Source organism: Periophthalmus magnuspinnatus, chromosome 21 (genome assembly GCF_009829125.3).
Source record: "Periophthalmus magnuspinnatus isolate fPerMag1 chromosome 21, fPerMag1.2.pri, whole genome shotgun sequence".
Lineage (NCBI taxonomy): Eukaryota > Metazoa > Chordata > Actinopteri > Gobiiformes > Gobiidae > Periophthalmus > Periophthalmus magnuspinnatus.
The window spans coordinates 8,294,051-8,322,033 of NC_047146.1; the positions used below are offsets into that span (position 1 = coordinate 8,294,051).

Genomic DNA, 27,983 nt, shown 5'->3' on the forward strand with positions numbered 1-27,983 from the left:
CATCTCATGACAAACATGAACAATATCTACATTCAACATAATCCTCAAAAGAGAATAAATTAAATCTATACAGTCACCTCCATCTAGTTCAACTTCACGCAAACATGTTTTAACTGTAGCTTACTTGATCCATCAAGTTTTGTGCATCACTTTTAGACAAAATCTCAGAGAAGCTGGTAGTTACATGAACTGACACAGACAGACAACTTTACATATATGCAACTTGATTTTTTAACAAAAATAGTAAATAATAAATACACAAAACAGTCTTCAAATCTAGCAGTAAGTAAATATGTGCAAATATTTATACATGGTGGTGTAACAGTAACAGTTTTACCTTGGGTGTGATTTGATCAGACAGACAGATAACACAATCAGTCCAGTCCGGCTGGCTCATTCATACTGCTGTTACAGAATAATTATACATATATTGTGAAAAAGAGAATTAACGGCAGGTTCGAAACGTACTCTGACACATCTTAACATTAATTCTGTCATTTATGACCGGACAAATAATAAAGACATGTTTTTTGTGGAAACTGTACAATAATCAAACAGTACAATGTTGGCAATACAGCACAGATAGTCACGTGATGCTAGCATCCAAATGGGCTGTTTGGTCGGGAACAGAAAGTGCACGTGATCTCAGGGTTTGAGATCAGAAAAACCAGTGTAGGTCTCACTGCAACTGGACGACGTGCTGAGATTTCCAGAGCCACTGCCCTCTATAAGACGCATCGATGCAAAGTAATATCACTACTTATGCAAACTGTGATGCATCATACTTTACTTCCTATCAGATCATTAGATTGCATACCTGAGCTGTTGAGGGACTGGCATGACTTAGACTTTTTGACGAGTGATATAAGATTTGAAGCAGCAATCCAACCCTCCTTTGAAGTGCTAAGGTTGCGGACAAGCCTACAAAACATGAAACAATTATCTGTAAAAAATTATGACAAAACATACGCTATGCACATTACAATTCAAATCACAAAAGATGACAGATGCCCAGAGCCTCACTGGGAGAATCTTCACCCATAACTCACCTATTGCTTCACAAATGGAATATATTTTAAGGACAAGCAAAACTGGATACTATGGTGGTGCTTATGCAATTTAATTATCTGGTAAAAACATTTATACTCAAACCTGCACCTGTTTTCAAAGTTTTAAATGGACTTATGTACTTTACTTTACTTATGTTTGTTTTTTGTGAGTCTAAGTCAGGGGTGTCAATCATGCGGCCCGGGGGCCAGATCCGGCCCGCCATCAGACTTTATCCGGCCCTCAGCTGATTTTTAATAAAAATACACTCAGCAAAAATTGAATTTTTTTTCTTTTTTCTGATTGCTAGCAAAATAGCATCATCTTCAAAACCGTAATAATGAACCTTAATAAAACAAAGGTGCATTCAAAGCTAACACACAAGCACTTAAATGACATTTTGAAATTGGCAGCTACTCAGGATATGATGCCTGATATTGATGCACTTGTGCAGGGTAAAAGATGCCACGTTTCTGGATCAAAAACAAAGCATGACTAAATCCTGTAAAATAAAAAGGTAAAATACTGGTGATTTTAGGTCTGGATCTTTTTTTTTTTTTTTTGCTTTCATGTGCAGAATGTTGAGTTCAAATCATTTTTGTGTTAATCTGCACATGCTCTAATAAAATCTAAATTCTAATATTTTATAAAGGAACAGTTCTCTTCAATAAAAATATTTTACATGTTTTTCTGCACAAATGTTTCTACTTATTGCTAGTATTTATGCTGTGAGTTTTCTGGTCCGGTCCCCTTGAGATTAAATTAAGTCGTATGTGGCTCCCAGACCAAAATGAGTTTGACACCCCTGGTCTAAGTGCTCTCATTGGGCTCTTCCTGTTTTTATATGTGTGTGTATGAACAATGAATGTATGTAAACTCAACACTACATTTTGTCATCCCTTTATGTATTAATATAGATGCACATACATGCATACAAATTATTAAAGAGGGAGTATTTCTATTGTCTATTAACTCCTAACACATAACATATTTAGATCACCATGTTACCTTTTAATGTTTTGAAAATGATATATTTGCCGCAAACAACATATTAACATGTTTTAAAAGTTTCACTTTGTTTTTGACGCTCTGAGTCTCCCCTCCCTTTGCTCCCTGTGTTAAGTCACTCCCCCTTCAGAGCACTCAGCAACCAGCATGCATCCCGCTAATGACACTACTGCACATCGCATCAGGTTTGTCAAGTCGCTGTGTACAGTTTTGTGTCATGTTTTTGTTTATTTATGGAGAACTGTCATGTGTGAGCCTGGGTGACATAGGCTTGTGGGCGGAGCCTTGCACAGAATCTTACAGCTAACCATAAGCAGGGTTCAAATTGGACCTGGAAGAGATCACTAAAATACTCAAACATGCATGGATGATATCGAAAACCTCTTCAGGCATGTCTGTAATGAGGGAACAATGTTGTAACATGATAGAAAGCTAAAAAAAAGCTACTTAATTTTGCATAATACCTCCTCTTGAATATAATAATAATAATAATAATAATAATAAGTTTCAACAAAAAATCTGGATTCATACCACTGTTTGTCTTCGCCCTCTCGGACTAACTGAACCATGTCTCCACTCTTCATTGACAAATCTTCAGAGCCATTGAGATCAATATTCACAATGTATTTGCCAACACACTGTAGACAGCATGGAAAACACATGATTATTACTGGATGATTATTGCTATGCTAGGCTTTACTTTTTATTTTGAAATGATAATTTACTAGTTTCTTGTCAGCGTCGTCCTCATTGTCTGAGTTTAGTGGGTCTTCAGCACTGGAGTATCCATCCTGCTCCTCAGAGGTATTCAGGGACATCGAGGCCTTGTTCCATCCTGTAAAATACAAAATAAAATCAAACTAATAAAAGTTTGACCTCATAATTTACTTTTACCATTTTGAAAAAGGAGAAAGGAGAAGCTAGGTCTAAAAAAAATGCAGGTAGCGCTAACATGAAGGAAGGGTTAGGCCAAGTTCTGGCCACAAGATGTTGATCAACACATAAAAGCTGATTCCCAACCACCATAAATTTGCAGAAGATGGAGACTAGAGAGATGGAAGGGACTGCAAAGAGAATATTTCCCCGGCCCTACTGGACACCCATGCAAATTACATCTGAAAATGTGTCTGAGGAACTGTCTAAGGAAAACTTTAATGGAAAAAAGTGAAGAAGTAGGCGTCTTAGGCTTGAAAAATAACTTTGGTTTTCTTCCGAGCTGTGGCCAATGTACCTCTCCATTTACTGTGTCTGACACTAGTGGTGCTGAACCAACTGGCTCTGCTCAGGTGAAGGGGAGGGGGCCCTGCATCTGAAGCACATGAAGCAATGCAAACAACCAGTCATCTCCCAGCAGAGTTAAAGCTATGTGTACTATCAAAGTTCTGAAATAATACTACCACAAAATTAAAGTTTAAAGTTGTTTCACGATTGCAAAACTAAAAAGTAAGACATTTTAAGAAGTTTTTTTTTTTTTTTACCTTTGAAGCCAAATGGTGTGGGATCACTCTGCCGTTTTGTCTTGTGATCAGGGCTTGGGGGAGATTCTTTGTGAAGATGACCACAGATAAATACAAAAGATTATTATACAAATATTAAGTAACTGAGATATGCTACGCTAAGACCAAAGCTTAAGAAAGACAAGTAGAAGGGGTTCTTTACTATTTAACACTTAGACTACAGACATAGAGCACACAGGGTCTGACAGAAATTATACCTGGAGATGGTAGGATCATCAGGGGTAACGTAAAACTTTTATCATCAGAAGCTGAGAACTCTGTGAAGGGAAGCATGCAGTATTTGACCTACTGTTTCATTACTGCATTGGCAATAGTGTGATATATTTCTATATTGTACGTCTATCACTATTTTTGGATCAGAATGTGTCCCGCATTTACCTTTCGGGGCTTTGAAGTTACTAAAGCCCTGTAAAGTAAAGCGCTTTTTAGCAACAGCCGCTCTCTCTGAGGTAGGACTTATGAGAGCCTCTTCTGAGTAACAGGAAAAACAGAGGGAAAGACAGATATAACGACAGGACAGTGAGTTTACATACAGTGAAAGCAGAAAGGGAAAAATAATCAGACAATCAAATAATAATTCAATTTTGACAAACCTTTTCCAGCTGGTTTTGGTGAAGAACAGTTGACGTCGGGGCTGCCTGGCTCTGCTTTCCTCTCTTCTCCCTTCTTCAGTGACTTCTGTCCAGTCTTAAAAGGGCTGTGGAATCATTGAAAGTATTGAAATATGAAGCCTTAGACAAAAATAATTCCACATTAGCAAATATATAAGACCATACCTGAGGCTCACAGCTCCTCCTGTCACTGGAGGAAACTGGAAAACATGGTCTGGTGCCCTCTGTTGGCGGGCCTCTGAAAGTAACCAACCAAACAAACTCAGAAATTGGATCATTTTTTAAAGATATTAATGTAAATAAGATATTTCTCTTTACCTCTGCACGCCTCAAGCTGCGTCGTCAAGACCTTTCTGATTTCATTCACCCAAACAGTCTTCACTTCAGCAGTCGGGGCCTATTATCAAGCAACATATTTTAACAAGCCAGTATTTTATAGTTAGTTAATTGCACATCTATTACGCAAGAGGTCATACCTGCACAATATAGACTTCTTCTCTGGAGTTGGACCAGATTTCAAACTTCTTATTGTCTCCCTTGGCATTTTCAGTGAAGCCAATAGCATTCATCTATTAAAATGGTAAAATTGTCACATTTTACCCTCAAGGCACTGAAAACCACTCACTCATTCACACACACGTACACCCCCCACAAAATTAAGTAACAAAAACATACACTGAGGGACTGTTTGAAGCTGTAGGACGGGGCTTTCTCGTAACCCTCTCCGTTCTCCTCTCTTCGTTTGCAGAAGAGTAGGGCTTTTTCATGAAGGAAAAGGTGTCTCTGCATGGGCTTAAACCGAGCCAAGTCTTTCACTTTGGCATGGCCTTTCTTATGCTCTGTCCACACACTGAACGAACCTTGCATCAGCAGTTTACCCAGCTCACTCAGATTTCCCTATGAAAAAAAACATCTTTTAGATTTTATACATATCTTCAGCCTTGTGCGTTGTTTTTTTTAGTCTGACCTCGTATCCTGTGATGGCGATAAGGTGCATGGAGTCGTTAACGGCCTTCAGGATGCCTACGATAGAGGTAAGAGCGTCCTGTAGGTCCTCTGCTCCTTCACAGCCCTTACTGTACTTCAACATTTCCTGTAATTGCATTTATATATGAGTATCAACAAAGCATACCAATAAATATACTGTTTTATGAGATGAGCAGTACACCTTTAATAGCAGCTGATATTTGGTAATTCTTTGAACAGGTTTGAGCAGGTAAGAATCCAGGCCCAGTTTATGTTCTAACTTCTTCTGACACTCCTGGTAGGATTCAAGACACAGATATTTAATTACACTATTCTGCACTTGGTAAAACATGATAAAACATTTCTTCTGATTACCTGGAAAAAGGCACAGTCGGAGCACTGCCTCCAAAGGCTTTCTGAGCGGGGCTTGTTATGGCAGTACTTCTCATAGATCTGTAGGTCAGTCATCTAAAAGAAACAAACACTAAGAACTTAGAATCTCGTAATATTGAGAGAAAAAAGAAACTTAATTTACTTACACGTTCAAGAAAACATCTTCCAACCAACTCCGGACAGTCAGTGTACAGCTCCAACTCTCGGAGGAAAGTTCTACAAGAAACAAAACATGCAGTTTAGCAAATAAGCTCAGAGAACTACAACTAACAGAATCATGTGGCAGTGCAGTGAGAGCAAAATTCCTGCAGGTGACGCCCACTCACCTCTTATGGAAGTGGTAGATTTCTGGCATGTTGCCAAACAAAATCTCCTTTTTGTTTTGCAAAGGAGTGGGGATGAGGGGGGCCATTGCTGGATTATCCATCTCAGAGGCATAGCCCTGTGAAACAAAATAAATACATTTATATAAAAAAACAAACTAAATGTTATTATTTGTATTATTTTTTATATTATTTTACAAGGATGATCTGGAGTTTAGTGAGAATTACCTGTAGAACACAAAGCAGTTCTTCCACATAGGCTCTTTCAGTTTCTAGCAGCTCATTCATCACATGTCTAAAATAGAGAAACATAAAACAATTATAGACATGCTTTGTGAGAAATAATAATAGTTTTCATGCTGGCCATCTGGTGTGTAACTTGAGAAGTTTATGGTTTCTTCTTCACCTCCGCAGCACTGCCAAGTTTTCCTCTTCCTCTGACAGAGAGGCGTGTCGGCTCGTACTGTCTCCATTCAGCAGCTGCCCATTTCCCTGTGGGAGAGAAAAGGAAATATAGATTACCTTGATTGATTTCTATATAAATAAAAAAAAACTAAAGTAACAAATAAATAGCTCTACTCACTGTTTCACAGATGATGGTAGTGCAGGAATCCACCTCTGAAATCCTCTCCTGTTGTACTTTGTGAGCTGTGGCAGAGTTTGGTCACATTATTAAAGATAACAGATGACAATAATAATAATCTATTTTAAAAATCTATATGTTTATTTTTGTTTTGACAGTAATAAAAGAGTAAACAGTAAAAGTAAAAATGCACCAGGAGAGGTGAGAGGGGATTTGATGAAAGCCTCTGGTCTCGGGGCGACAGGCTGGACTGGTCTTGTCTGTTTGGCTGCGAGCTTTTTCAAACTGACCCTCCTCTTATCAAACATCTCCAGCATCGACGTTTGCTTTTGGAAGACCTTTTCCACTTGATCCTATGGGCAGAAAAAGAGACGTGTTTTATTTTTAATATTCTATGGGCAGACACTTAATGGCTTATAAAACACAGGAGTTTTCTATTTTATTTATGAACACCAGGTGGCAGTGTAAAATGGTTCTTTACACTTACTCTGAACTGCGGGTTAAGAACAGCCTCATATTCACTCCCTATTCCACTAAGGTCTGTCAGCTGATTCTGTCCTGAATTGTCCAAGTGCCGTTCAAGTTCCTTCAGTGCCAGCTCTGCCCCCTCATGTGACTGGCACTTGTCCACTGGCTGCGATGCTAGTAAGTATATGCCCTCATCGCACCACTTTGTTGCCTGTAAGAGACAAAAAAAAAAAAAAAAGTTATAAAGTAAAACCAAAAACGGAGAAGAGAATGAGTAATAGTGTGTTGTGTTTCAGACTCACTCGTTCCAGATGGTGGTGCAGCTCAAGAGCTTTCAGAAGGTGGGCTTTCTTTGCTTTAAAGTTGTTGGACACATTTTCACTGGCTGATCTGAGGTCAGAGCATTTTGGCTGGATGGACTCCTCTGAATAGTGCGAGTGTTGCACCAGCTCGTCTCCCTCATGGGCCAAAGCTGCAGCCCTGTCCACCACCTCCTGCAAATTAGAATGCAATTACTGAAACTGAAATCCACTGCATTTTATTTTGTTCATAACAATCCAATGCTCTAGAATGTCTGTAGTTTAAAATTGAGCAGGAGGATAGGTCAGAATTAGCTCAATCGTGCCCGGCAACCTCATTTATACTTTCTGTCCAATTTTATCTCTATTGGTCAGGCTAAAATACATAAATATTTAAAGATAAGACAGAGGACAGGGAGCTGTGAGTGAATGTCACTGACAACATGTTAAATACTACACAAATAAAATGAATACTGTGTTCAGTTTGTGTTAATATTTTAATTTTTGTCCGGTAATTAATGAAGTATTCTACATATAAATATAGTCAGGTAGTCTATATTTTAATTAATTAGAATTTTAATATATTGTTTATTTTATGTTTTTGGATTTTAATAAAAGTGACTGTTATCTTTAAGACATATTGACTTAGCTAAAGTGTTGCTATGTACAAAGTCTATTCTATGGTGAAGTTTTCTGGTTAACTGTCAGAGTGCAGATTTGTTGACCTGGTTTATGGTTAATATCTATAATTACTGGGCCTATCCACATGAAACTAAAACAGGCACACAGTTAAAGTTGTGCCATTATTCAACTCTAAAGAAGTGATTGTTGTTGCCATCCAAAATTATGACTAAATCAATTCTAGAGCGTAAAAACAATCTTTATTCACTTACACAGACTTTCTTCTCATAGGTGGTGAGTTCATTGAAGATATGGTCGGCGTGTGCGGGGCTGATCCCCACCTCGGAAAATGTTGAAAGCTTTTCCGCCACCTGGTTCAGCAGAGCGTTCACCTAAAACGGCAACATCCTCTTGAGTTTCAGGCCATTACAAAGTTCATTTATCACGATGAAAGTGCTGATGTTCAAGCTTACCTCTTTGTAGTTATGCTCAAAGTGGCACAGCTGCAGACACTGGTCCAGTTTGGTTTGGTGCCTCACCCAGAACTCATCAAACGCCCTCTCCGTCTCATCCAGCTGGGAGAGCAGTCTGACGGCATAGAAACACAGAAACATGGAGGTTAATAAAAGCACCTGACAGGGAACATAGAGACGGTTCTTGGGGTGTTATTTGGTTAATCGATAACTGCGATTATTCAGGTCACAAAATAATTTCAGAAGCAAAATAAAATTACTTCCATTCAACCAATACTCCCAAAATAGTAAACTTAAATGTAACATGCATTGATTTGGCTGTTTATGGCATTGCATCATTCCGAAAGTAAACAAAGGATAATTGTGAATAATCATACAATGGTGGTGTTTCTTCTCACACTAACACTAAAATGTGATACAGTTAAATAATCTTAAATGAATGTATATGTAAGATACCCACAAACACATTTTTTAAAAAAGTGTTTAATTACAAATAATACTGTTCCGTTTACTCCTCTCACCTTTGCACAGTCGCCAGGTTTTCCAACTCATCCTGGTTCATATTGTGGTCTGGATCTCGTACTACTGGCTCATTGATGCTCTCTAGAAGTTGGCTGCCTTGTCCCAAAGTCACCAACAGGTCGTCCTACACACAGGGATTGGATGTTATGTTTGGGCACTTCTTTACTCCTATATATATATTTTTATTGTCTATATTTTCGTAGCATTTCTTCCCAATTTTCTCCGCAGAAGTTATTCACATTTTTCCTTATATTTTTCTTTCATTAGTTGATTTTTTAATTTTTTGTCTATTTCTGTATAGTGTAATTAATCATATTTTTTTGTAGTCTTGTTCCTGAGCCAGAGAGAGCGTGAGCCCGGCGTGCGGCGTTCCCCTGGTCTCAGCCCCCTCCCCTGTACGTCAGAGCCTGCCGCTGCTGGAACATCTACGCCGGATTCTTAGCTTTTTGTTAGCCTAGCCTCTTTTTGTTTGACCTGGTGAGTCCGGAAGTCCTGTTTTTGTTCTTTATTTTGTGTTGGGATAATTTATGGGTTGTTTTTTTCATCAGGGTAGAGACAGCGGTGGCCGACTCACCATGGTCTTGTTCCTTTGTTTTTTGTTTTTTGGCATGGGTTTTGTTAAGGGTTATTTTCCACATATTTAAGATCAAGTTTTAAAAGTAATAAAAACAAAAAACCCTTGAACTCTTAACTTTGTTTCCTTAATAAATATGTTTTGTCTACTTTTGGGTCATAACAATGTTGATGCTCCTGTTTCAGCATTTGTGAGAAAAATGACAAAATAAAGTATCAGAAAAAGCTTGTTCCTACCTTCATTTTGTTTTTCTTGCTGGTGTGTGTGTTGAGTAGAGTGGTTGTGGCTTGAATTTCATTTGGGAGTTCAGTTTCAGCCAGTTCCATCCCAAACGATTGAAGAGTCTGTGCCATCTTCTTCACCATTAAAGCAAAGCCCTCAATAGCCTGATGCAAACACAAGTATGTCACCGTAACTTCATTGTACTATGGAACTAATGCGTGATATCTGATATATGATATTTATCACACTGAGGGGGCTAAAATCAGTATACATACTCAATTTGTGGGAACCTGCCTCACTTATGGAGACATTGCCATAGTGATTAACAATTTAAAACACAATAATAAATCTTTTGAATGGAAAAAAGCCCTAAAAATGTTGCACATAGCAGAAAGCTAAAACCCATGAATAGTTTAAAGTTAGAGTTTAATTCCAAGTTTGACAAGTAATGACTATGGTTAAGGTTAGGATCAGTCTGCAGGAAATGAATCAATGTAATGTTCCTGTTCGACGTATAAACCCAGGATGTGTGGTGCGTACAGTGCGATGGGAGATCCACTTCTCATGGCAGTACTCCTGAGTCCCCCCGAGCTCCTGGGTGAGCTGTGACCGGTCGATGTAGGAATGAAGCTCCGTCAGTGAGCTCAGCATGATTACCTATATACAGATACATATACAGATACATATTCATATACAGATACATATTTATATTCATATGCACGTACTACATCAAAATAGAAACATTTCATTTAAACTTATACTTTATAATAACTACACTGTAATTATCTGTACTAAAGCTTTGGCAAAGACTTAATTCATGACTCAGGGTTAGTCATTATGAATTAAGTCTTTGTTCATGCTCTATTAAGGCTAATTAAAATGTAGTTATTATCAGTGGTGGAAGAAGTACATCATTTTGTTACTTAAGTCAAAATACAGATAGTTGAGCAAAAACTCAAGTAAAAGTGTCACATGAAAAAATGACTTAAGTAAAAGTATTAAAGTACCTGTTTAAAAATGTACTTAAAGAGTATAAAGTGTTCTGTGCAGATTTTCAGATCTAATGAAGCTTTTTCATACAGATTTGCACTGAAGTTTGTTCAACAGAAACAATGGAATTAATATTTTTTTCCTGGCTGTCTTTATTTTGTATAATTTCTTTGCTCAAACTACAAATGTGTTACAAATAAACCACTCAGCCTTTTTAGCAGGTTTCACACAATTATAAAAAAAAAATAAAAAATAAAAAATACTGTAAGTTTTCAGTCCAATAAAAAAAAATTGTGGAGTAGAAAGTATGGATACCTGCTCTCAAATGTAGTGAAATAAAGCTAAAAGTACATCTTACTATAGATACCTAAAATGTATACTTGAGTACAGCACTTTACTACTTTTACTTTGCTGTGTTCCACCACTGGTTATTATACAGTGTTCCTAATTTGTTTTATGTATTCAGTGGACAAAAGGCAAAAGGCAGGTGGGAGACAGAAAAGCTGCACTCACCGGGACTTTCATTTTGAACTCATCTTTGTTCATCTTGAAGAGGATGTCGGACAGGGTACGCTGCAGGAGGGTGGTGGGCCTCAGGACCAGGACAAGCTGGAGGTTCCCCGGGAAGGCGCCCTGAGACATAGAGTTCACATTTACACTGGTGACATGGGATGAACTATGAGACTGACATTTTACAGCTGATACATTTGATCAAGCAGTGACTGACCAGTATTGTGTCTTAAAACTACAATTAAATATCGAGCGGTGTGTTCCTTTCGCAGCTGTTTTCTGGAAGTAAATGTGTTTAATTTGGTCTCCGAGGGAAATGCATGTGTTACTGCATGTCTGATAAAATAATAGTCATTAGTCATAAATAATAATTAATCTGCAGAATAGGCTAAAGTTTAAATGTTTTTTTTTTTTTTTTCATATCTTTTCAAGCTAAACTGACAATATAATGTTTAATATATACCTATAATGGTGTTACTAAACCACATATCTTTTTCATTTAAATATTAATAAGATACTGGACAAAATCTGTTAGAATACATATTTTTCATGTGCAAATGTGAGCGACTTCCAAGGCTGGTGATCAAAGTCATGGTCTACTTATTTTCTGCTCTTTGTTCTTTGTCAGATTTGGACTTGATGCTCACACACACAGAGCGATGAGCCAAGAGTGGGCTTAGCAACTAGACCTTGGATCTGTGTAAAAAAATCAGCCTATTTGTTTTGATAATTCTCTCTGAAAAAAAACATATTTAGAGAGAAAACTATGCACTTTTATTTAGGTAAACCCTGTTCACCGCAGAGCCACTCAAAGCCTGCAAACTACCAGCTTTCATCCCTGTTCATTTAGCTGCACTGCTGAATCATGCCAACACCAGTTATTACAGGGATGACTGACTGCACTATATTACAACGCTGTCAGTCTGTAAAGCTCCCCTTGTGGGATTAATAAAACTGGATTTAATTTGGAATGAATGAGTGCTTTCTCCATGTGTTTGGGGGCCGTAACAGCTTTAGGCAATTATTATGAACATTGTAATCACTAGACTTTCAACGACCCAGAGATATTAGCTAATTAATTTTATCAACCAAGTAACGTGTTTCTGTGCAGTTATGATATAAGGAAATTGGTGTGTGTGTATATATATGTAATTGCATATTTACAGTGTATTTACATTGCCTTTGCACACATGGCGAGCTTTAACAGTGATGAAGATTAAGGTTACAGTGTAAACAACTCCAGCTGTTGTGATATTACTCTAACATCTGTTCTTTGCATTTGTATTTTGTTTTTTGAAATACTCATTTTATTTATTAGTTTACTTTTTGAGCAGATTAATGAACAAATGTATCCAGTATACTTAATGCACATTTCACATATTTTTTCTTATTTAAGCTCGAAAAGGAGTGGGAAGAAGAAAAAGTATTAAATTCCTCCCCTGTCTTCCATAAGAACATACATTAAATGCTTTTTTAAAGTTTCCTTTTCAGTTGAACAAATAAATATATATATAAAAACATTCAATTCATGACTATAACTGCAGCAAAAGGTCACTGACAATGATTTAGATGGACTGTGTTGCTCTAAGTAATTTTTAAATTTCAACAGAAAGAAAAACATACCAAGAATGATAAATAAATGGTAACAATAATACTGCAATGGTAAGGAAGCAATAAACATAAAGTAGAACCAAAACTGATACGGCAATACATTTAAACTCCTCTCTCTCTGTGCACAGACCAGACCAAATTTATGAAATAGATCATGAAAATCATAAATGCACCAGTATCTTTAGCAGAAAAACAAAAGGACCCAGGTACGTGCAAGGGGTGAAACTTACAGCTATCCGGAGCAGAGTCCCCTTGACAGCTGCCCATCTGTCTTGTCGCCGATCAATGACGAGAATGAAACCCACTTCTGTTGGGGACAAGCTGCAACACAAAAACGTACAAAAGCACAGAACACAAATACAGTCAGAATTTTCAGAACTCAGTAAAGCCCTGGGTCTAAAGAGTTAATGTCTGAGCAGTGAAATACCCAGGATGCCAAGCTTTTGTCCCTGGCTTTTTGTTATGCTGTTCTTTATCTCCTTAGACAGCTGCTGCAGCACATCAAAGCATATACAAGGATTCACTCTCAGATATTTCCCTCCTTTTAATTCAGTCCTGTGAGAGAAATTTAATTAAAACTATATAAAATGCACCTTTAAATAATCATCCAGAGTATCTTCTTCCTTAGTGACCATCACCTGCGACACTCGATAGTCGATATTACAAAGAAAAGCCCCAGACAAAAAGCCCTTGTTCACATGAGGTGGGAAGCATGCTCTGCGATTGTCATGGATTGAGGCAGGGAGTCCCTCAAAGCATCGCTAGACACTGCCCCCATCAAACAGCATTTTAATTATCCAACCACAAACTAGCAGTAGAGAAAACACCAGCCTATTGCACACATGTTATGGAGTGATGAGCAGCTTCAGTATCCAGTCAGTGTGGCTTTTGTGTGAGGGGGAGGGGCAGATTCAGGGGTCTGGTGGAGATATTAAAAGGAATAAACACACACACAAACACATTAAAAGGAATAAACACACACACAAACACACTACATTCTCTATTGCAATTTGAATCTGAAGTAACATTTAATTACGGTAACTATAGTGTCAGTTTGTTTTGTGGTTTTGTGGGGTTTTTTGTTTTGTTTTTGTGCTCTTTGCTCACAAATTCTATTACAGATTTTTAAAATGCTCGTTCAAAATCCCATTTACAAAGAAAAGGGTGTGCAGGGATGTGCAGTTATTTATGGCTGATCCAGAGGCAGTAACACAGCACCAAAAGATGTTATATGAGTTTATAATACATGTTAAGTATTAGAGAATGCACAATTTAGGGAGATTGACATTCATATTGTGCTGGGCTGTTTTCACTTTGTTTTTCAAGAAGCCAGCATTATAGATTTTATCACATGGTGTCTTCTTTATTCAATGTCATTGGCCTCAGATGTTGGACACTGGCTTCTGGCTGGAGGCTACATGTGCCCTGTGAGGGGTGTAGGTCCCTGAGGTTGCTAACCATCTGTTGTCATGACAGCCATGAATCTCCATGATGATCTAAATGACTAAATGACCATCTATCCTTATGTATTCACAGACAAGAAAACCTAAACCAAAAATGTTTCACAACACAGACATGAGAATTGCTTTGTTTTTACATGGCAGTGCAATAGCCTCATATCTGTTGCCCTCTACTGGCAGTAGATGATGTCCGGGTTTTTGCCATTGGGATTAGTCTGTCTACATGACTAATGGCATACTGCAGTGCGCTACCCAGAGCCATAGTGTGGAGTGTGCAGTAGACATGGGCTGATAAATGCAGTTATCAGACATGAACAGATTTACCTGGGCACACTGGTCAGGTAGGTGAGTACATTGTGGAACTCTCTGTCTGTTATCTCTCCAAATGAGGGAAACTCTGGAAACACGATGATGGGGCTGCCATTGTCTCCTCTGCCACCTATAAAATCAAACACATTGTCATGGGGCCTGCATTATCTGTCCTCCTGTGCTCTCTCCCCCTGGAGTGCATCAGCGCAATTACCTCCACCTGCTGCCGAGTATTTGAGGGCTCGGCAGAAGACACTCGGAGCCAAACCGTCCGCGTGTCAACGTGAATGCTCCAGCTTAGTTTTTGCATTTTTGTTACCTGTCTGCCTGTTACCCATTGGAAATTTGCCAACTTCCAGATTCCTGCTCTCGCTCGTTCCTGCTTCTGCCTCTGCGCTCCAGCTCCGGTACAGTCCACCCCTCTGCCTTGCCTCCTGTCCCGTCTTGGTCTCTGGCTTGCTTCCCGTCTCCTGCCCTGTCTCTCGCTCTCTGGATTACTCCTGCTGGGTCTTCCCTGGCCCTGTCCCTGGTCCCGTCGTGCTCCAGCCCTGGCTGTCTCCGTGCCCGCTCTGGACGTCCCTGCTTGGCTTGCCCTGGTCTTGTCCTGATCCTGTCCTCGTTCCGGTCCTGGTTTTCCCGTCCCTGCTCTGCACTACTCCCGCCTGGTCTGCCTCCCGCTCCCTGCTCCCCGTGTGTGTTAAATGAACTATTAAACTGAATTTCACCATTTTGTAAATAAACACTGTAAGTCTGCACTCCTTGGTCCGCACTCGCACTAGCCATTACGACACACATGCAACATTAGAAACATCCATGTTTGGTGTTAAAGACAGATACAGATGACACGGTACATCTTTTCTTAAATTGTAACTGACCACTGGATGGCACAAAAATGTAAAACTCAACATCTATATCATCTCAACTTCAAATTAGGGCAGAACATAAATATAATTTCATGATTATTTCCAAATAAAAAGCATGATTACCCTGGTTAGGGCTCAGTGGTTCAAACTGATCACATTTCTCTTCTGTTTACTCTGGTCAAACATACTGTACACATACTAAGCCGTCTTTGTGAAACAGCTGTCTGCACCATGGCCAGAAAATCAGTCTCTCTTTCACCGCTTGTTGCTATAGCAACAGCAAGTGCACAGTCATGCTTCAGTGTCTGCTCTGATCTGAGGCTGCAAAATGGTGCCCAACGCTACTGCAGCCAATGTCAGCTGCAGCACTCACACACGTTTCACACATGTGTCACAAAACTGAGGCCTAGCTCAGCACTAGCCTGATGAGAGCAGACTCAGAGGATATTCTGGTCCAACACAAGGCTGCAGCGATGAGGTGAGATGAGATTATGAGTTCCATTGTTGGATTTTACAAAAAAACTTAAAAAAGCAAATATAATTAACATCTTGGACAGCCACACACACACATACATGTCTCACACACACTCACCTGAGAGGAAGGCGAATCTCTTTCTGAGGTCAGGAGTGATGTCTGTAGCTCGGAGCGGACTATTGTCCAATTGCATGATTTCATCTGAAACACACCAAACATGATAGGGTTAGACTCAAGTCTAGACATAAGTCTATCCAAAAGGACATTTAGGACATACAAAGACAAAGTTAATGGCATCTTCTTTAACACAAACTATACCCACTTTTCTCAAGCTAAGTCCTGAATGTGGCACATAAGTATTTACATTTATCCCACAGGTAGAAGTAGGAAGCATGTAAAACACTCTTTAATATTTAAAAGGTCTGATAAACAAACACTGTAAACTTCCAGACTAGTACCTGTCCTGCGACATCTGGCAAAGCCATGAGCCCGGAGCTGTCTAGTGCAGCTTCATTTTGAGAGCAGTATTTCTCTGTCAGTCGGTAAATGCCCCATAGTCTCCTCCGTCCTGTCTCTCCAGCTCTTCTTTGTGATAAGTTGGATGTCGGCTTACAAACTTGCCTATTCTGCTCTGGATCTTCTTTTGATTCCTGGTTAAACAAACCAAATGTCTGACAGTGACTCTTTGTGAGCGCTGGGAAAGCTATCAGGTAACTTGGCCTTAGGCTACCATTACACATCACACTCTCTCCTGCTCCCTCCATGCACAGACACTCAAACAAACTGTATCAACACTAAGGACTTGAGCTCAAACTTGTGGAACATGTCTGTCTGCTTTTTTCCTTTAAAACAAACATTAAAAACTTAAATCTGAATCTGAAATACATTCCTTTTCTTTAAATAATTTATAAAAAAAAAAATAGCATCAGCATGATTTAATCTTAATTCAAATTAATTAAAATGTATTCAACTTATGTGATACTTTTCTATTCACTTAGCAACATGCAAGTCAACCACAAGTCAACTATTCATAGCATTGTGTCATTCTACACTATTTAATTGGAATAAGTAAATATGTACTGACTATTAATAAATGTATTTCACAGGATCCTGACAATACAAATGACCAGTCCCTCACACTGACAGACAAACCACATAAACACAACCTCCACATTTGTCTTCCTGACTTCACCTGAAGCATGGGTGTGCAAACCACCACAAGCCCGACATGTGGATCAGACAGAGACGAATGGGTATTTTTGTGATGCTTGTAACCTGCCAGAGGATTGTGGCTTGGCTGAAGGTCAATTATTCCCCCAGGAGATGGGACACAAAGCTCCAGTGGACTGTCCATCTGCCCGGCGCTCACAGGCACGCTCCAAACCCACTCAAGTTCACACAGGGAGCAGCAGTTTCCTCTTTCCACTAGCCACGCCTCGCCCCCAGCTACTCCCACACGTATCAGCCCCCGCCTGCCAAGACCTGCACTTTGTTAACGAAAGACAGGCTATACTGTTACTGAGAAATCCCCTTCAAAGATGTCAGATTTCAGTCTCATTCAGCTCATGCATAAAGCCTACAAACATTCTCCAGATTTCCTCTTACTGTTGTCTTGTGTCTCTTTCCCATCGACTTACACTTGTCAACCCTCGAGCGGTTTACACAGACAAACATGATGCCACTATACGTCACACTATCGGGCGAACTAGTGAAACCATTACAATATCCTTTCTCGTGTTTAACTGTTTTAGACACAACGTCCAGTATTGGTGATGTAACAGAATTGCTTTTGACTTAATCATAGTTAATTATTTAATAGTGTAGCAGTTTTATCCCATTCAACCTTGCATACAGTTAAACATTACTTAAGACGCGGTGTTCTAAATCCTGGTTCATAGCTTGAATAAAAGCGGACAGTTGCAAGCGAAAGGGAATCTGGAGTAAAATCTATGCCAAATTAAAAGGGTCACTGGAAACTGAAGCTAACACGGATAGTTTGTGATCATTGTTTACATCTTTGTCGAAACAGATAGAGCTATTTTAGTAAGTCCCGTTTTAATGATTGAGAATAATGGCTCACTCAAGGTACTTATTAGCAGGGAAACAACATATACTTTAGTGTTTTCATGATAAAAATTCAGTCAATTCTAAGGATGCACTCCATACTGACAAAACGTTTCTCCTTTACCATTTCAGTGTCATCGTTATAACTGTATACAATATAATGTAATTGTGAACATGGACGAGGCATATAGCTACTTTAATTCCAACATTTGCTCAAACTACCTCTAAAATAGTTCAAGTAAGTCCCTAATGAAATGAGGATCTAGTTTCAGCACTAGTTTTAGCATCGATTAGCATTTGGGTGTATATTGCTTTTTTACAACCCCGATACATCTACTATATTTTAATCCTTATAACAAAGAGTTCGACTAAATCCAAAACTGCCCCCTTTTTTTCCTTCGTCTTGAATCGTAAACACAGAGCTGCATGAACCACCTGCTGCTTTGGACACTAATGTTCTTTAAGAGCTTAACACAGAGGATTAGAGTGCACTCACGCTCACGTTTGGGGGCAGAGAGTCAAACATTACTGGGTCACTGTCACACCTGGACCTCCTGATACTACTGACACAGATTAGGCACAAGTCCAGCAGCAGGTTCTCAGAGACACAAACAAGCTAATTCTGTTATTATTACAATGCTCTGGTCTTTAATAATAAGTGACAGTGTTTTCTTGATAAAATTAAAGTGAAATCTGTAACGTTTCTGGTGGACCGTTTCGCCACCTGCTTTTCTCCATGGTATGGCTTTAACCTGCATATTTCCATGGAAACAAACAGGTGACGCCACTAGTTACAGGTCAGATCTATGGAGATGTGACCATGCTCACTGTAAGAATACCTACAATGAGGTTAGTAGCAAAAACACATATAAGTCAATAAATTAAGATGAATATGTTAAATGCCATACTGTGGAACATTCCAGGAAAACAGTAACCATAATAGCCATTAGGGACAAGCAGCTGAAGAAAAAAAAAACAAACAAACAAAAAACTAAACGCCAGAAAAGTTGAATGAAATGTGGGTAATGTATAAGTTGAAGCAGCTACATCAATAACAATGGGGGGAGTGCGGCAAAAACTATAAGGGGCTTAAAGGGATGGTCATGTGAGGAGCTATTAATGAGAAGAAGCCTTCAGACATAGAAACAACGGCACTCATGGTCCATCAGATGAAAAAATGTAGTATTAAAATAATCTTTAAAGTATAAATAAATAAAGTAAAAAGTAAAAAGTATTTTGCACAGATTTTGAGGTCGTATAAGACTTTAAATATAGTCATTTTGATAAAGATTTGTTTTTTTTCTAGCATTTTTTTATTTGTATATTTTTTTGTTTGCTCAAATTATTAACATGTTAAAAATAAACCCTCAGGTCTCAAACAGTCATAAAAATACTTTTCAGTCAAAAATGTAGTGCAGTGGAAAATACATGCTTGTTTTACGAGTACAGTACTGCTCTCAAATATAGTGAAGTAAAAGTATCCACTTTAAAATTTACTAAAGTACTTAAAGTAAAGTACTTAAAGTAAAGTATAGATATCTAAAAGTTATACTTAAGTACAGCACTTTACTACTTTTACTTTGTTACGTTTCACCACTGGTCCAATATGTTTTTCATTTAGCCCAGAAACAGTTCAGTTATCTTTCTTTGCTACAGTAGGGCTAGCTATCCATCCATCCATCCATTTTCTTCTGCTTATCCAGAACCGGGTTGCGGGGGCATCAGTCTAAGCAGGGACTCCCAGACATCCCTCGGGGTTAGCTAACATATGTTAAACTGTAGATACACTAAATGGGGCACAATGTATTGCTTTAATGCTGCAAGGTTTGCATCACTTCAGAATCTCACATGACTGTTGTTGCCCCAGTCCCAAGTCAAATATTCTGAACACAATAGCAGTTTTATAATGTTACAATGGACAAACAAGAACATGCAAAACCCTCACTAGGAAAAAGAACATATTAAATGAAGTATCAACTGTCACCTACCACACAGGAGCCAGTGGCAGCAGCGAGACAGCCTATAGTATCTCTTCACCTCCTGCATGGATATCCTGACGTGGGTACCCCTGTCCTCCACGGGGTGTAAACAAACATCTAGAGTCGTCTTTGAGCCTATGCCCTGTTCACTTTGAGCACACGTGTTTAATGCATCCATCTGACTTTCCTCCGCTTCTGCATCTCCATCAAAAACCAGAGAATCAAATGAGTCCAGCTCCTCTCTTTTCACATCTTTTTGCCTCTGCTCTTCTGTCAGTTCTGAATCCAGGCAAACCCCAGAGTCTAGCTCAGCATCCTGAACGAAGAAGTCCACCGTGTCCTCTGCCCCCATTGCTTTACAATAAACAATGTCCTCTTCACTCATGTACGCCTCGCAGATCTTTCACATTAACATCGCAGTAGCTCTCACTAACTGCACAGACTTTTTTTTCAAACTCGGGTTACCTTTACCTGCAACAAAGGCATCAGTGTAACAGTAAGCTCCGCCTTTTTCCCATGGCTACCCCACCCCTAAAGAGAAGCTACCTGAACCCTCTCATTTCAATAACACAGAAAGCCCCACTAACAAAGCAATGTGCAATGTTGGTTATTGTTATCGTTGCTGTTATGACATATTCACCATATTTTAACATATACTTACAATACAAAAAGCCCCTGTGCATTTTACAGCAATAGACTAAGTACAAAGCCCCCCAATCTGAGCAGTCTATTCAAAACGCAGTCTGCATCTCCATTTAATCACTCACACACTGTTGTCATTGAAGGCCCTCTTCTTGGGTAGGACCCTCACAAGACCCTATTATTACAAACTAGTGAAAGGCCTAACTCTTGCGTGATCCCAGAAAGACGACACTGTGTCTTAACAGAATACGCCAATTACATTTGACTCTCACTCGGTTAAGTTTCATGAGTGAGTCCTTATTTATTTAAGGCATTGGTTAGAAATGTGTCGGTTCAATCCATATTTAGTCCTGATCATAGACTGTATATATAAATGGACACAGCTAACCTAATAGGAAATGATTATGGGCGCGCGTCCAGATCCATCGACTCTGACTCCAATTCCCTTTACATTAGAAAACTGTGGCCCCTCTCTCTGTAACTGCTGCTGTCAGGCTCATCATTTTAGTCAAACTGTTCGTATTGACCAGCGCTACATGATCCTGATGTTTTTATTTCTCTTTTGTGTCAAGATATGAACATTAATAACAGATAAATCATGTGCCTTCTTTCCCTGAGGTCACTCCCGATGTTCACTTTGACCATCTTTATCTTATACTGCCTTTCTTTACGTGCACACCAAACATATGTCATGTAAACATTAAAACCTAACTTGAGTAATCTGATTTCTTTCTGTAAATTCAAAAATGAAAGAAAAACGTTACAGATTGTTAGAGTTACTTTGAAATTTGTCTTACTTAAGTAACAGACTGAGTACTTCTGCTGCCACTGCTGATGATCAATTTCTTTTGTGCATGTAAACACACGTCAAAATTTGATCTGATTATTGGGACATTTCATTATTCCAGCCTGATATTACTGGTCATGTAAATGTACCCAGTGTCACGTTTAAATCTGGTTAAAAGTTGCCTCGTGCTTTGCTCATGTATTTCCTCCTCTGTCACTGCTCATCAGTCCTGGTGGTAAATGTAGACAGTAAACATGCTGTGTGCGCTTGTTGTGTCTGACCCGTAACAAGGTGGAGTTTAATGCTTGTTTTACGACGAAGGGCGCACTTGAGGTTATCAGCGTAACAAACTCTGAGACATATTAACTAAACCCAAAAGATTACAACAGCTAAGTCAAAGGGGTTAACCAAAAGCAAAGTCTGCTCAGGGAGTACACATGATTTTCAGCGGTTTTCCCAAGGTCAGTGATTTGGGATGGGGGAGTGTCAATGCAACTACAGTGTCTGTGTGCTACTTCCTGGAATACAAGTGAGGCTAGTGATACAATAACCAGTGAAAAAGTGTGTATATAGAAAATTTAAATACAAATATATGTACTCACCAACGAGAAGAGAATGTAAGAATAGTGTAGTTTAGTTAAGATACAAAACTGCATAAAATAATACAACTGAACAGCACGCAACTAAATCAAAAGTAAAATTAATATGTAAATTGGTTGATATGGCATAATAATACAAATACAAATATAAATACTAATACTACTACTACTAATAATAATAATACACTCAAACTTGGTCGTGGTAAGCTACTATTGCAGTCACATGTGCCCTGAGGCAGACTGATGGAAGCGAGGCCGCCAATCTGTGCCATTGGCCCCTCCCACCACCACCAACACACTCACGCACTCACGCACACATCACTTTCATACTAGACTATGTGGGTGAAGTGCCTTGCCTCAAGACACAACCACAGTTTTTGCAACTGGCGCCCCACGGTGACACCTGATATTCCCAGCGGTCTCCCATCCAAGTCCGAACCAGACATGAACAAGTTTTCCTATGACCAAATGAAAATAACAACTGCTGAACTGCATGTTGTAAATGCTGATGACTTAACCAGAAAACCAGAGATAATTAGCTGCAGTTTGGCGTGGATACAGCGTTAAATATCTGAAGACTTGGAGGTGCAGTACTGTCATGCCAGTGAATGTGAAGAAAGCAAACGGTGTCCCCAGACTCACGTGAGCGAAGCGGCACCATCGGGATCCCACAATCCGACGAAACAGCGCTAGTCCTGCGTTTCCTCCTCATGACTATCTCTCTATGACTGCAAACCCCTTTTAAAATTTCCAAGGTCTCTGCTCTATGGTTGACTGGCCAGCTCAGCAGCTTTGATCAGCACTTTTCAGACCTTCATACTGGCTACTTCACTGCTGGGGTGCTGCTATTTTTCTATTCTGCAGAAGAGTGGTTCACTGCGCAGGAAAAACACTGCGCTGCTGCCAGAATCTCAATGTGGGAAACTGAGGCGTCTGTTAAAGTAGTACAGACATGCATCCCCCAACACACACACACACACAAAATAAAACAGCAAGTAGAGGAAAGAGAAAGGAACTCAAAAATAAACTGCATACAAGGCTCTGGGCATTGAGCCTCGTGAAAACTTAGTCATAGCTATCACAAGGAAGATACAAGCTCACAAACAGGGCTGCTTAAAACTGTTAAGAAAATAGTCAAATATTGTTAATGAAATACTTAAATCATCTTCTGTTTATAGAATGGTGGAGTGAGACCTAAAATAAGGCAGAAAGTACCTGACTTGTTATTCAAATCCACACCAAATGAGTCATTATGTCCTTGGACCACTGCTGACCTTCCTTAACAGCTTTATGGCACAAAATATGTGTGTCAGAAGATTATGTTTCATTTTTACACCCCACGAAAATGTTTACTTTCACTGCTAAAATGGTGAAAAAATAGGATAGCAAAAGTATAATAATTACAATCTTGCATTCTCAAAATAGTAAACAAAGTTGTCGTTTCTCACAGCAGGTTTCATGATCAATCTTACCATCCCACTCTCTCCAGGAGTTCTTGCGGCTGTCGGGGCTAAAGGGGAACGGATTGGCAAGTCCAGTAATGTCCAAGTTTTGGATAATTTGACTGAGGCGGTTCATGATGCGGTAGGACGCCTCTCCTCCCTCCCGCAGGATCTCATGCAGAGACATAAGAGCAGCAGCCTCAAACAAGCAACTCACTCACCTAACAAAATAAAAATAAATAAATATTCACTAGCTTTGCAAAACTCCGCAGTGCACTAGCAGCCTCCCAGCATGGCCCTCTTGCTCTCATCCTCCAAAGGGGCATCTACATTGGTAACAACACAAGAGCAACGTCCTTTGCAAAGATACATCCAGGACACCGTAGAGAGAAGTCCAGGCATTTATAGAATAAGCTGACTCATGGTCTCCAAACGCCTACTAAAAGCAATACTCTTCACACCAGGGGCAATGCAGTGACTGATGCTTTAGCCACTAACACAAACTATCACCGGAGCATTAGAGAAGGTTTGGAAGTAAGTACGAGGAGAAGGGGGAGGGATGGGGCCAGCCGGTGAGGCACAAATCCCCTTCTGCTGCTCTGGCTAATTATATTCAACTACTTCTTCTACTTGTGAACAAATCTGCTATATCCTGTGATACATGTGTAAGTGCTACAAATCTTTGCAACACAGCAAACAGAAAATGCCATGTACTGTTGTTTGCAAATACCACTCAAGAAACAAGCATATCTAGCTTATAAATCAGTGAATTGTAATTACTCTGTGAATGTCTGGCTCGCCTTGAATTGTGAGAACAAAATGTAAAGTGCCTGCAACAAATCATCAGAAATAATTTAGCAGATTTTAACACAAAATCATATTTAGAAAAGGGAGTTTTTCTTACAATATTCATGTGGAAGTGCTCGGCTGTGTTCTCTTGCGAGTACATACCAGCATCAGTTTATGAGCTGAATAGAGAAAAAGGCAGAGCTACTCACTCTCCCTCATACTGATGAGGCTGACCCACAAAAGGGGTTCTTCCTCAAAGAAAGACTATGTTAGCCACAGTAATTCAACAACAACACAAGATGCACCGTTTTAAATTAGGTGTGAGCTTAAAGTTGCCAGGTGCATTGTGACAGTACTAGGACTGGCCATATTGTGTTTTGGTTCAAGCCTAGTCGGAGACGATAGTGACCTGCTGCATTCATCTGGCTTCACACCTGCTCTACCTTCAGGGCTAATCAGTGATCGAACTGAACCACGGAGAAAAGTGTAAACTAGAAATCTTTTTTATGTTTATTTTTACTTATTCTTAATGCATGCTTTATTTTCAATTTATCATACCTTATATTTACTATTATTATTCATTGTTTTATACTACACCATACCACCAAAACAGAGTTCCTAGGTTGTGAAATCAGTTCACTGACAATGAGAATAAAACATATTCTGTTTTTGATTCTTTGCTGTTAAAACATTAAACCTGCATGTTAGTGGCTATTGGGATGTGCTAAAATTTCAAAATATCCATCTATTTTCTTCTGCTAATCTAGGGCTGGGACTCCCCGACTTCCCTCACTCTAGACACTTCCTCTAGCTCTACCGGTGGGACCTCAAGACGTTCCCAGGCCAGCTGAGAGACATAGTCCCTCCAGCGTGTCCTGAGTCTCCCCCGGGGCCTCTTCCCGGTGGGACATGCCTGGAACATCTCCCCAGGGAGGCGTCCAGGAGGCATCCTGAACAGATGCCCGAGCCACCTCAGCTGGCTCCGCTCGACGTGGAGGAGCTCTACCCCACACCTGTGTGACTGAGCTCCAACATCAAAATATCATGATACTAAATTTAGTGTTACAATATCAATATTATGGGCTGTTGTATCAGTATATCACATTGTACTTATTTTTAATCCAGGCTCAAAACTGTTCTGTTTTTGTGCATATGACTGAAAGTTTTTATTCTGCATTCTTCTCTTTCAAAGTTAATTTTATCATGATTATTTGTAAGTATTTATGTTTTGATTTGTTGTAATGTGATTTTAATGTCTTTCTTATTCTGTAAAGCATTTTGACTTACTTTGGGTAAGAATTGTGCTTTACAAACAAACTTATTTTTCCATTCTCTTCTATCAGTGTGTGGAGACCTTCTGTTTTTTCTTGTTAAATGTTATATGAACAATGTGTCAATATCGCCTCAAAACCCAGAGGATCACAGCTGGATATAAACAGAGCCTTGTCCCTTTGAATCAGTGGAAATGGGTCAAATGGCCCGTTATAGAGTCAAGGAGAGCACTTATGATTAGCACTATAACAACACTCAGACAATGATTAATGAACGCCCTGTCTGCTCCTCCTCTCCATTTGTGGACAGACAATCACTATGTCTCAAGAAGCTATTTAAAGTGCTCCATTTATTATTCAGTATTACATTACCATCACAAATTCTCAGTGTTTACTTTTGTGTTGTTATTGTATTCATTATATGATAAAGGAGGAGGAGATGTATGACCAAAATTACACCTTAAACAGTGTCCCTCAGTCTCCAGCATTTCTTTTTTTGTTCCAAGTAAGAAAACATGACTGTAGGTGCAGACTCGTTTGTTTCCGCTGTAGTCTGTTGCTCTCCCTCACTCTCCCTTCCTCAGTGTTGTCTGAAGCGATCAGCATTACTCACTACTATGAGCCGATTACAGCTTTCACCCTCCTGGCCCAGCAAGATACTTCCTCACACGTGTACAGCAGTATGGACCAGTGTCTCTTTGGGAATGTCAGAAGTCTTAAGAATTTCCATAAAAGACTAAATATAGTGGTAGCTTGTGGTGCGGATATTTCAAATGGTCCACCCACCCACTCCATATTTTATCAGTGGTTTATCCACTGGTTAGACAGTATAAATAAGGCCCACTCCCCAACTCCCAGAATAATAACAAACATTTCACTGGAAACAAGATGGTGCAGATCTCTGTAGAGTTTAATCTGATGGCTCAATCATCAAATGTAACTCAAGGAATCTTGTTTTGTGCACTGTCCTCAGAGCAATGAAACTGAAACAAATCAAACAGAGTTATCCTTAACCTTGTGTTCGGTTATATGACATTAAAGGCTCTTTAACTCATTTAACATGGGCCAACCAATATGTACAAGATCAATATAGTATCTTTGCTGGTGCCCCATCTGGTCTGTGTGTATCTGCATCCAGTGTGGTTAAACAGATGTATGTTGGTCGATTGAAAAAACAAACAAACAAACAAATAAATAAAATAAATAAATAAATAAATAAATAAAATAAATAAATAAAATAAATAAATAAGTAAATATATATATATATATATATATATATATATGGATCAAAAGAGAAGGATTCAACAAAAGCATATTAGTGCATTTGAGAGTCTAGCCTAGAGTAAAAAAAAATAGCTCTTTGTCATCACTTTACTTCAGTACTTCAATTTTGTTTGTGAAATGTTTGTTAAAAAAGATACTATGCATCCACACACCAGCAGAGAGGTTTTGATCATTCAAAGGATAATAGAAACAGAGCAGGATGATAAGCTCTGCTGCACACAGTACTGCAAATACTGCAAATGTTACTTCATATTCAAAATATATAGTAAGTAAGCAAGTAAGTAATGTATAATATATGGGTCAACGTGTCTCCTCTGAGCACTGTACAATGAAAATACTAACTGTGGGTGGAGCAGGGAATCAAATAATACAGGCCAACATCTCATCTTCTAGAGCAAGCTATTCAAAAGCATTACAGGCCAGTTCATGGTAATAATACAACACAATCAAAACCAAAAGGCTAAAAAACACAGCTATAAACTACGGCTGGGCAACAAACACACAAAAATCTGTTTGCTACATGTTGACACCTACCTATGGTTTTGATGACGGTCTTCAGTCTTTCCAGCAGCTCCCCTAATGCCATGTCCTGCGTCTTCATCCACAGGATCATCCTCCAGAGGGACAGCGGCAGTCCAGCTGTCCAGGCGATACGCGTTTTCCTGGGAAGAAGAGACAGCTTGCCTGCTTGATCCTTGGATGCCCTTATGAAGACAAGAGAAGACAGGGGAGTGCAACAAGGGGCAGTAGAATTGTGGCTAAAGGCTAAAGGAATCTCGCAGGAGAGGGGGCGTGTGTGACAGCTCTGCACTGCTTGACGAGATATAGGTGCTTTGGAGGATGCTGCCAAGACTAGTGCTGTTGAAATAGCAGGAGGCTTACTGGATGGATCCGGGTAGACGGAGGGTGGGGAGATGGAGATGCCGACGGTGGAGGAGGAGGAAGTGGAGCAGGAAGCAGGCTTATTCACACATGCATGCCCCTGTCTCAGCCCGCTTAGCTCTGGTGGTGCTGCTGATGATGATGATGCTGCAGTCCTGGCACACAGAGAGGGGAGGGGAAATGAAGGTCAGCTCTGCAGTCCTGTCTCAAATAATAAATCCTCTAGTGACACCCAGTGGACATGAGAGGTATAACATTGATAACATGTCCTGCTAAAAGGCAACATTTGAAAAGTATTTTAGTTTTTATCTTTCAGCTTACTGTAAAAGGCCGGAGTTTATTATATAATTGCTAAAAATCTGTCAATCTGTTGTATTTTCATCACCGAACCTCAATAGG

At 39.4% G+C, this 27,983-nt stretch overlaps 1 protein-coding gene across 10 annotated transcripts; it reads right to left on the bottom strand.

Moving 5' to 3' along the window:
• Window positions 1-27,678, bottom strand: mcf2lb (mcf.2 cell line derived transforming sequence-like b). 10 transcript variants are annotated; one of them, XM_055230804.1, is made up of 35 exons: window positions 27,585-27,678; window positions 27,237-27,406; window positions 15,963-16,046; window positions 14,523-14,637; window positions 12,969-13,059; window positions 11,131-11,250; window positions 10,168-10,284; window positions 9,642-9,791; window positions 8,831-8,955; window positions 8,310-8,424; window positions 8,109-8,228; window positions 7,219-7,410; window positions 6,936-7,127; window positions 6,642-6,801; window positions 6,449-6,513; window positions 6,272-6,357; window positions 6,094-6,160; window positions 5,869-5,984; window positions 5,689-5,758; window positions 5,525-5,617; window positions 5,352-5,444; window positions 5,151-5,276; window positions 4,859-5,080; window positions 4,660-4,752; window positions 4,502-4,580; window positions 4,349-4,421; window positions 4,166-4,269; window positions 3,951-4,043; window positions 3,770-3,829; window positions 3,534-3,599; window positions 3,287-3,364; window positions 2,781-2,890; window positions 2,587-2,693; window positions 818-921; window positions 7-725 (listed from the first exon to the last, which is right to left on the bottom strand). In XM_055230804.1, the coding sequence occupies exons 2-35, from the start codon at window positions 27,313-27,315 to the stop codon at window positions 646-648; spliced, it is 3,645 nt and encodes a 1,214-aa protein (XP_055086779.1). In that variant the 5' UTR covers window positions 27,316-27,406; window positions 27,585-27,678; the 3' UTR covers window positions 7-645. The 10 variants fall into 10 exon arrangements, with proteins under 10 accessions (XP_055086786.1, XP_055086779.1, XP_055086780.1 ...); XM_055230805.1 differs by having other exon boundaries at window positions 27,237-27,364; window positions 27,585-27,629; XM_055230807.1 differs by lacking the exon at window positions 3,770-3,829.
• Window positions 27,679-27,983: the final 305 nt, after the last annotated feature.

What these genes read in the sequence shown, in the direction of transcription:
- mcf2lb (XM_055230804.1), bottom strand. Translation starts at nt 27,315, where the DNA reads ATGATCCTGTGGATGAAGACGCAGGACATGGCATTAGGGGAGCTGCTG. An exon ending in TTGAGCATAACTACAAAGAG is followed by an intron (nt 8,229 to 8,309) that starts GTAAGCTTGAAC and finishes TTGCCGTTTTAG; the next exon opens with GTGAACGCTCTGCTGAACCA. An exon ending in ACGACGCTGACAAGAAACTA is followed by an intron (nt 2,694 to 2,780) that starts GTAAATTATCAT and finishes TGCTGTCTACAG; the next exon opens with TGTGTTGGCAAATACATTGT.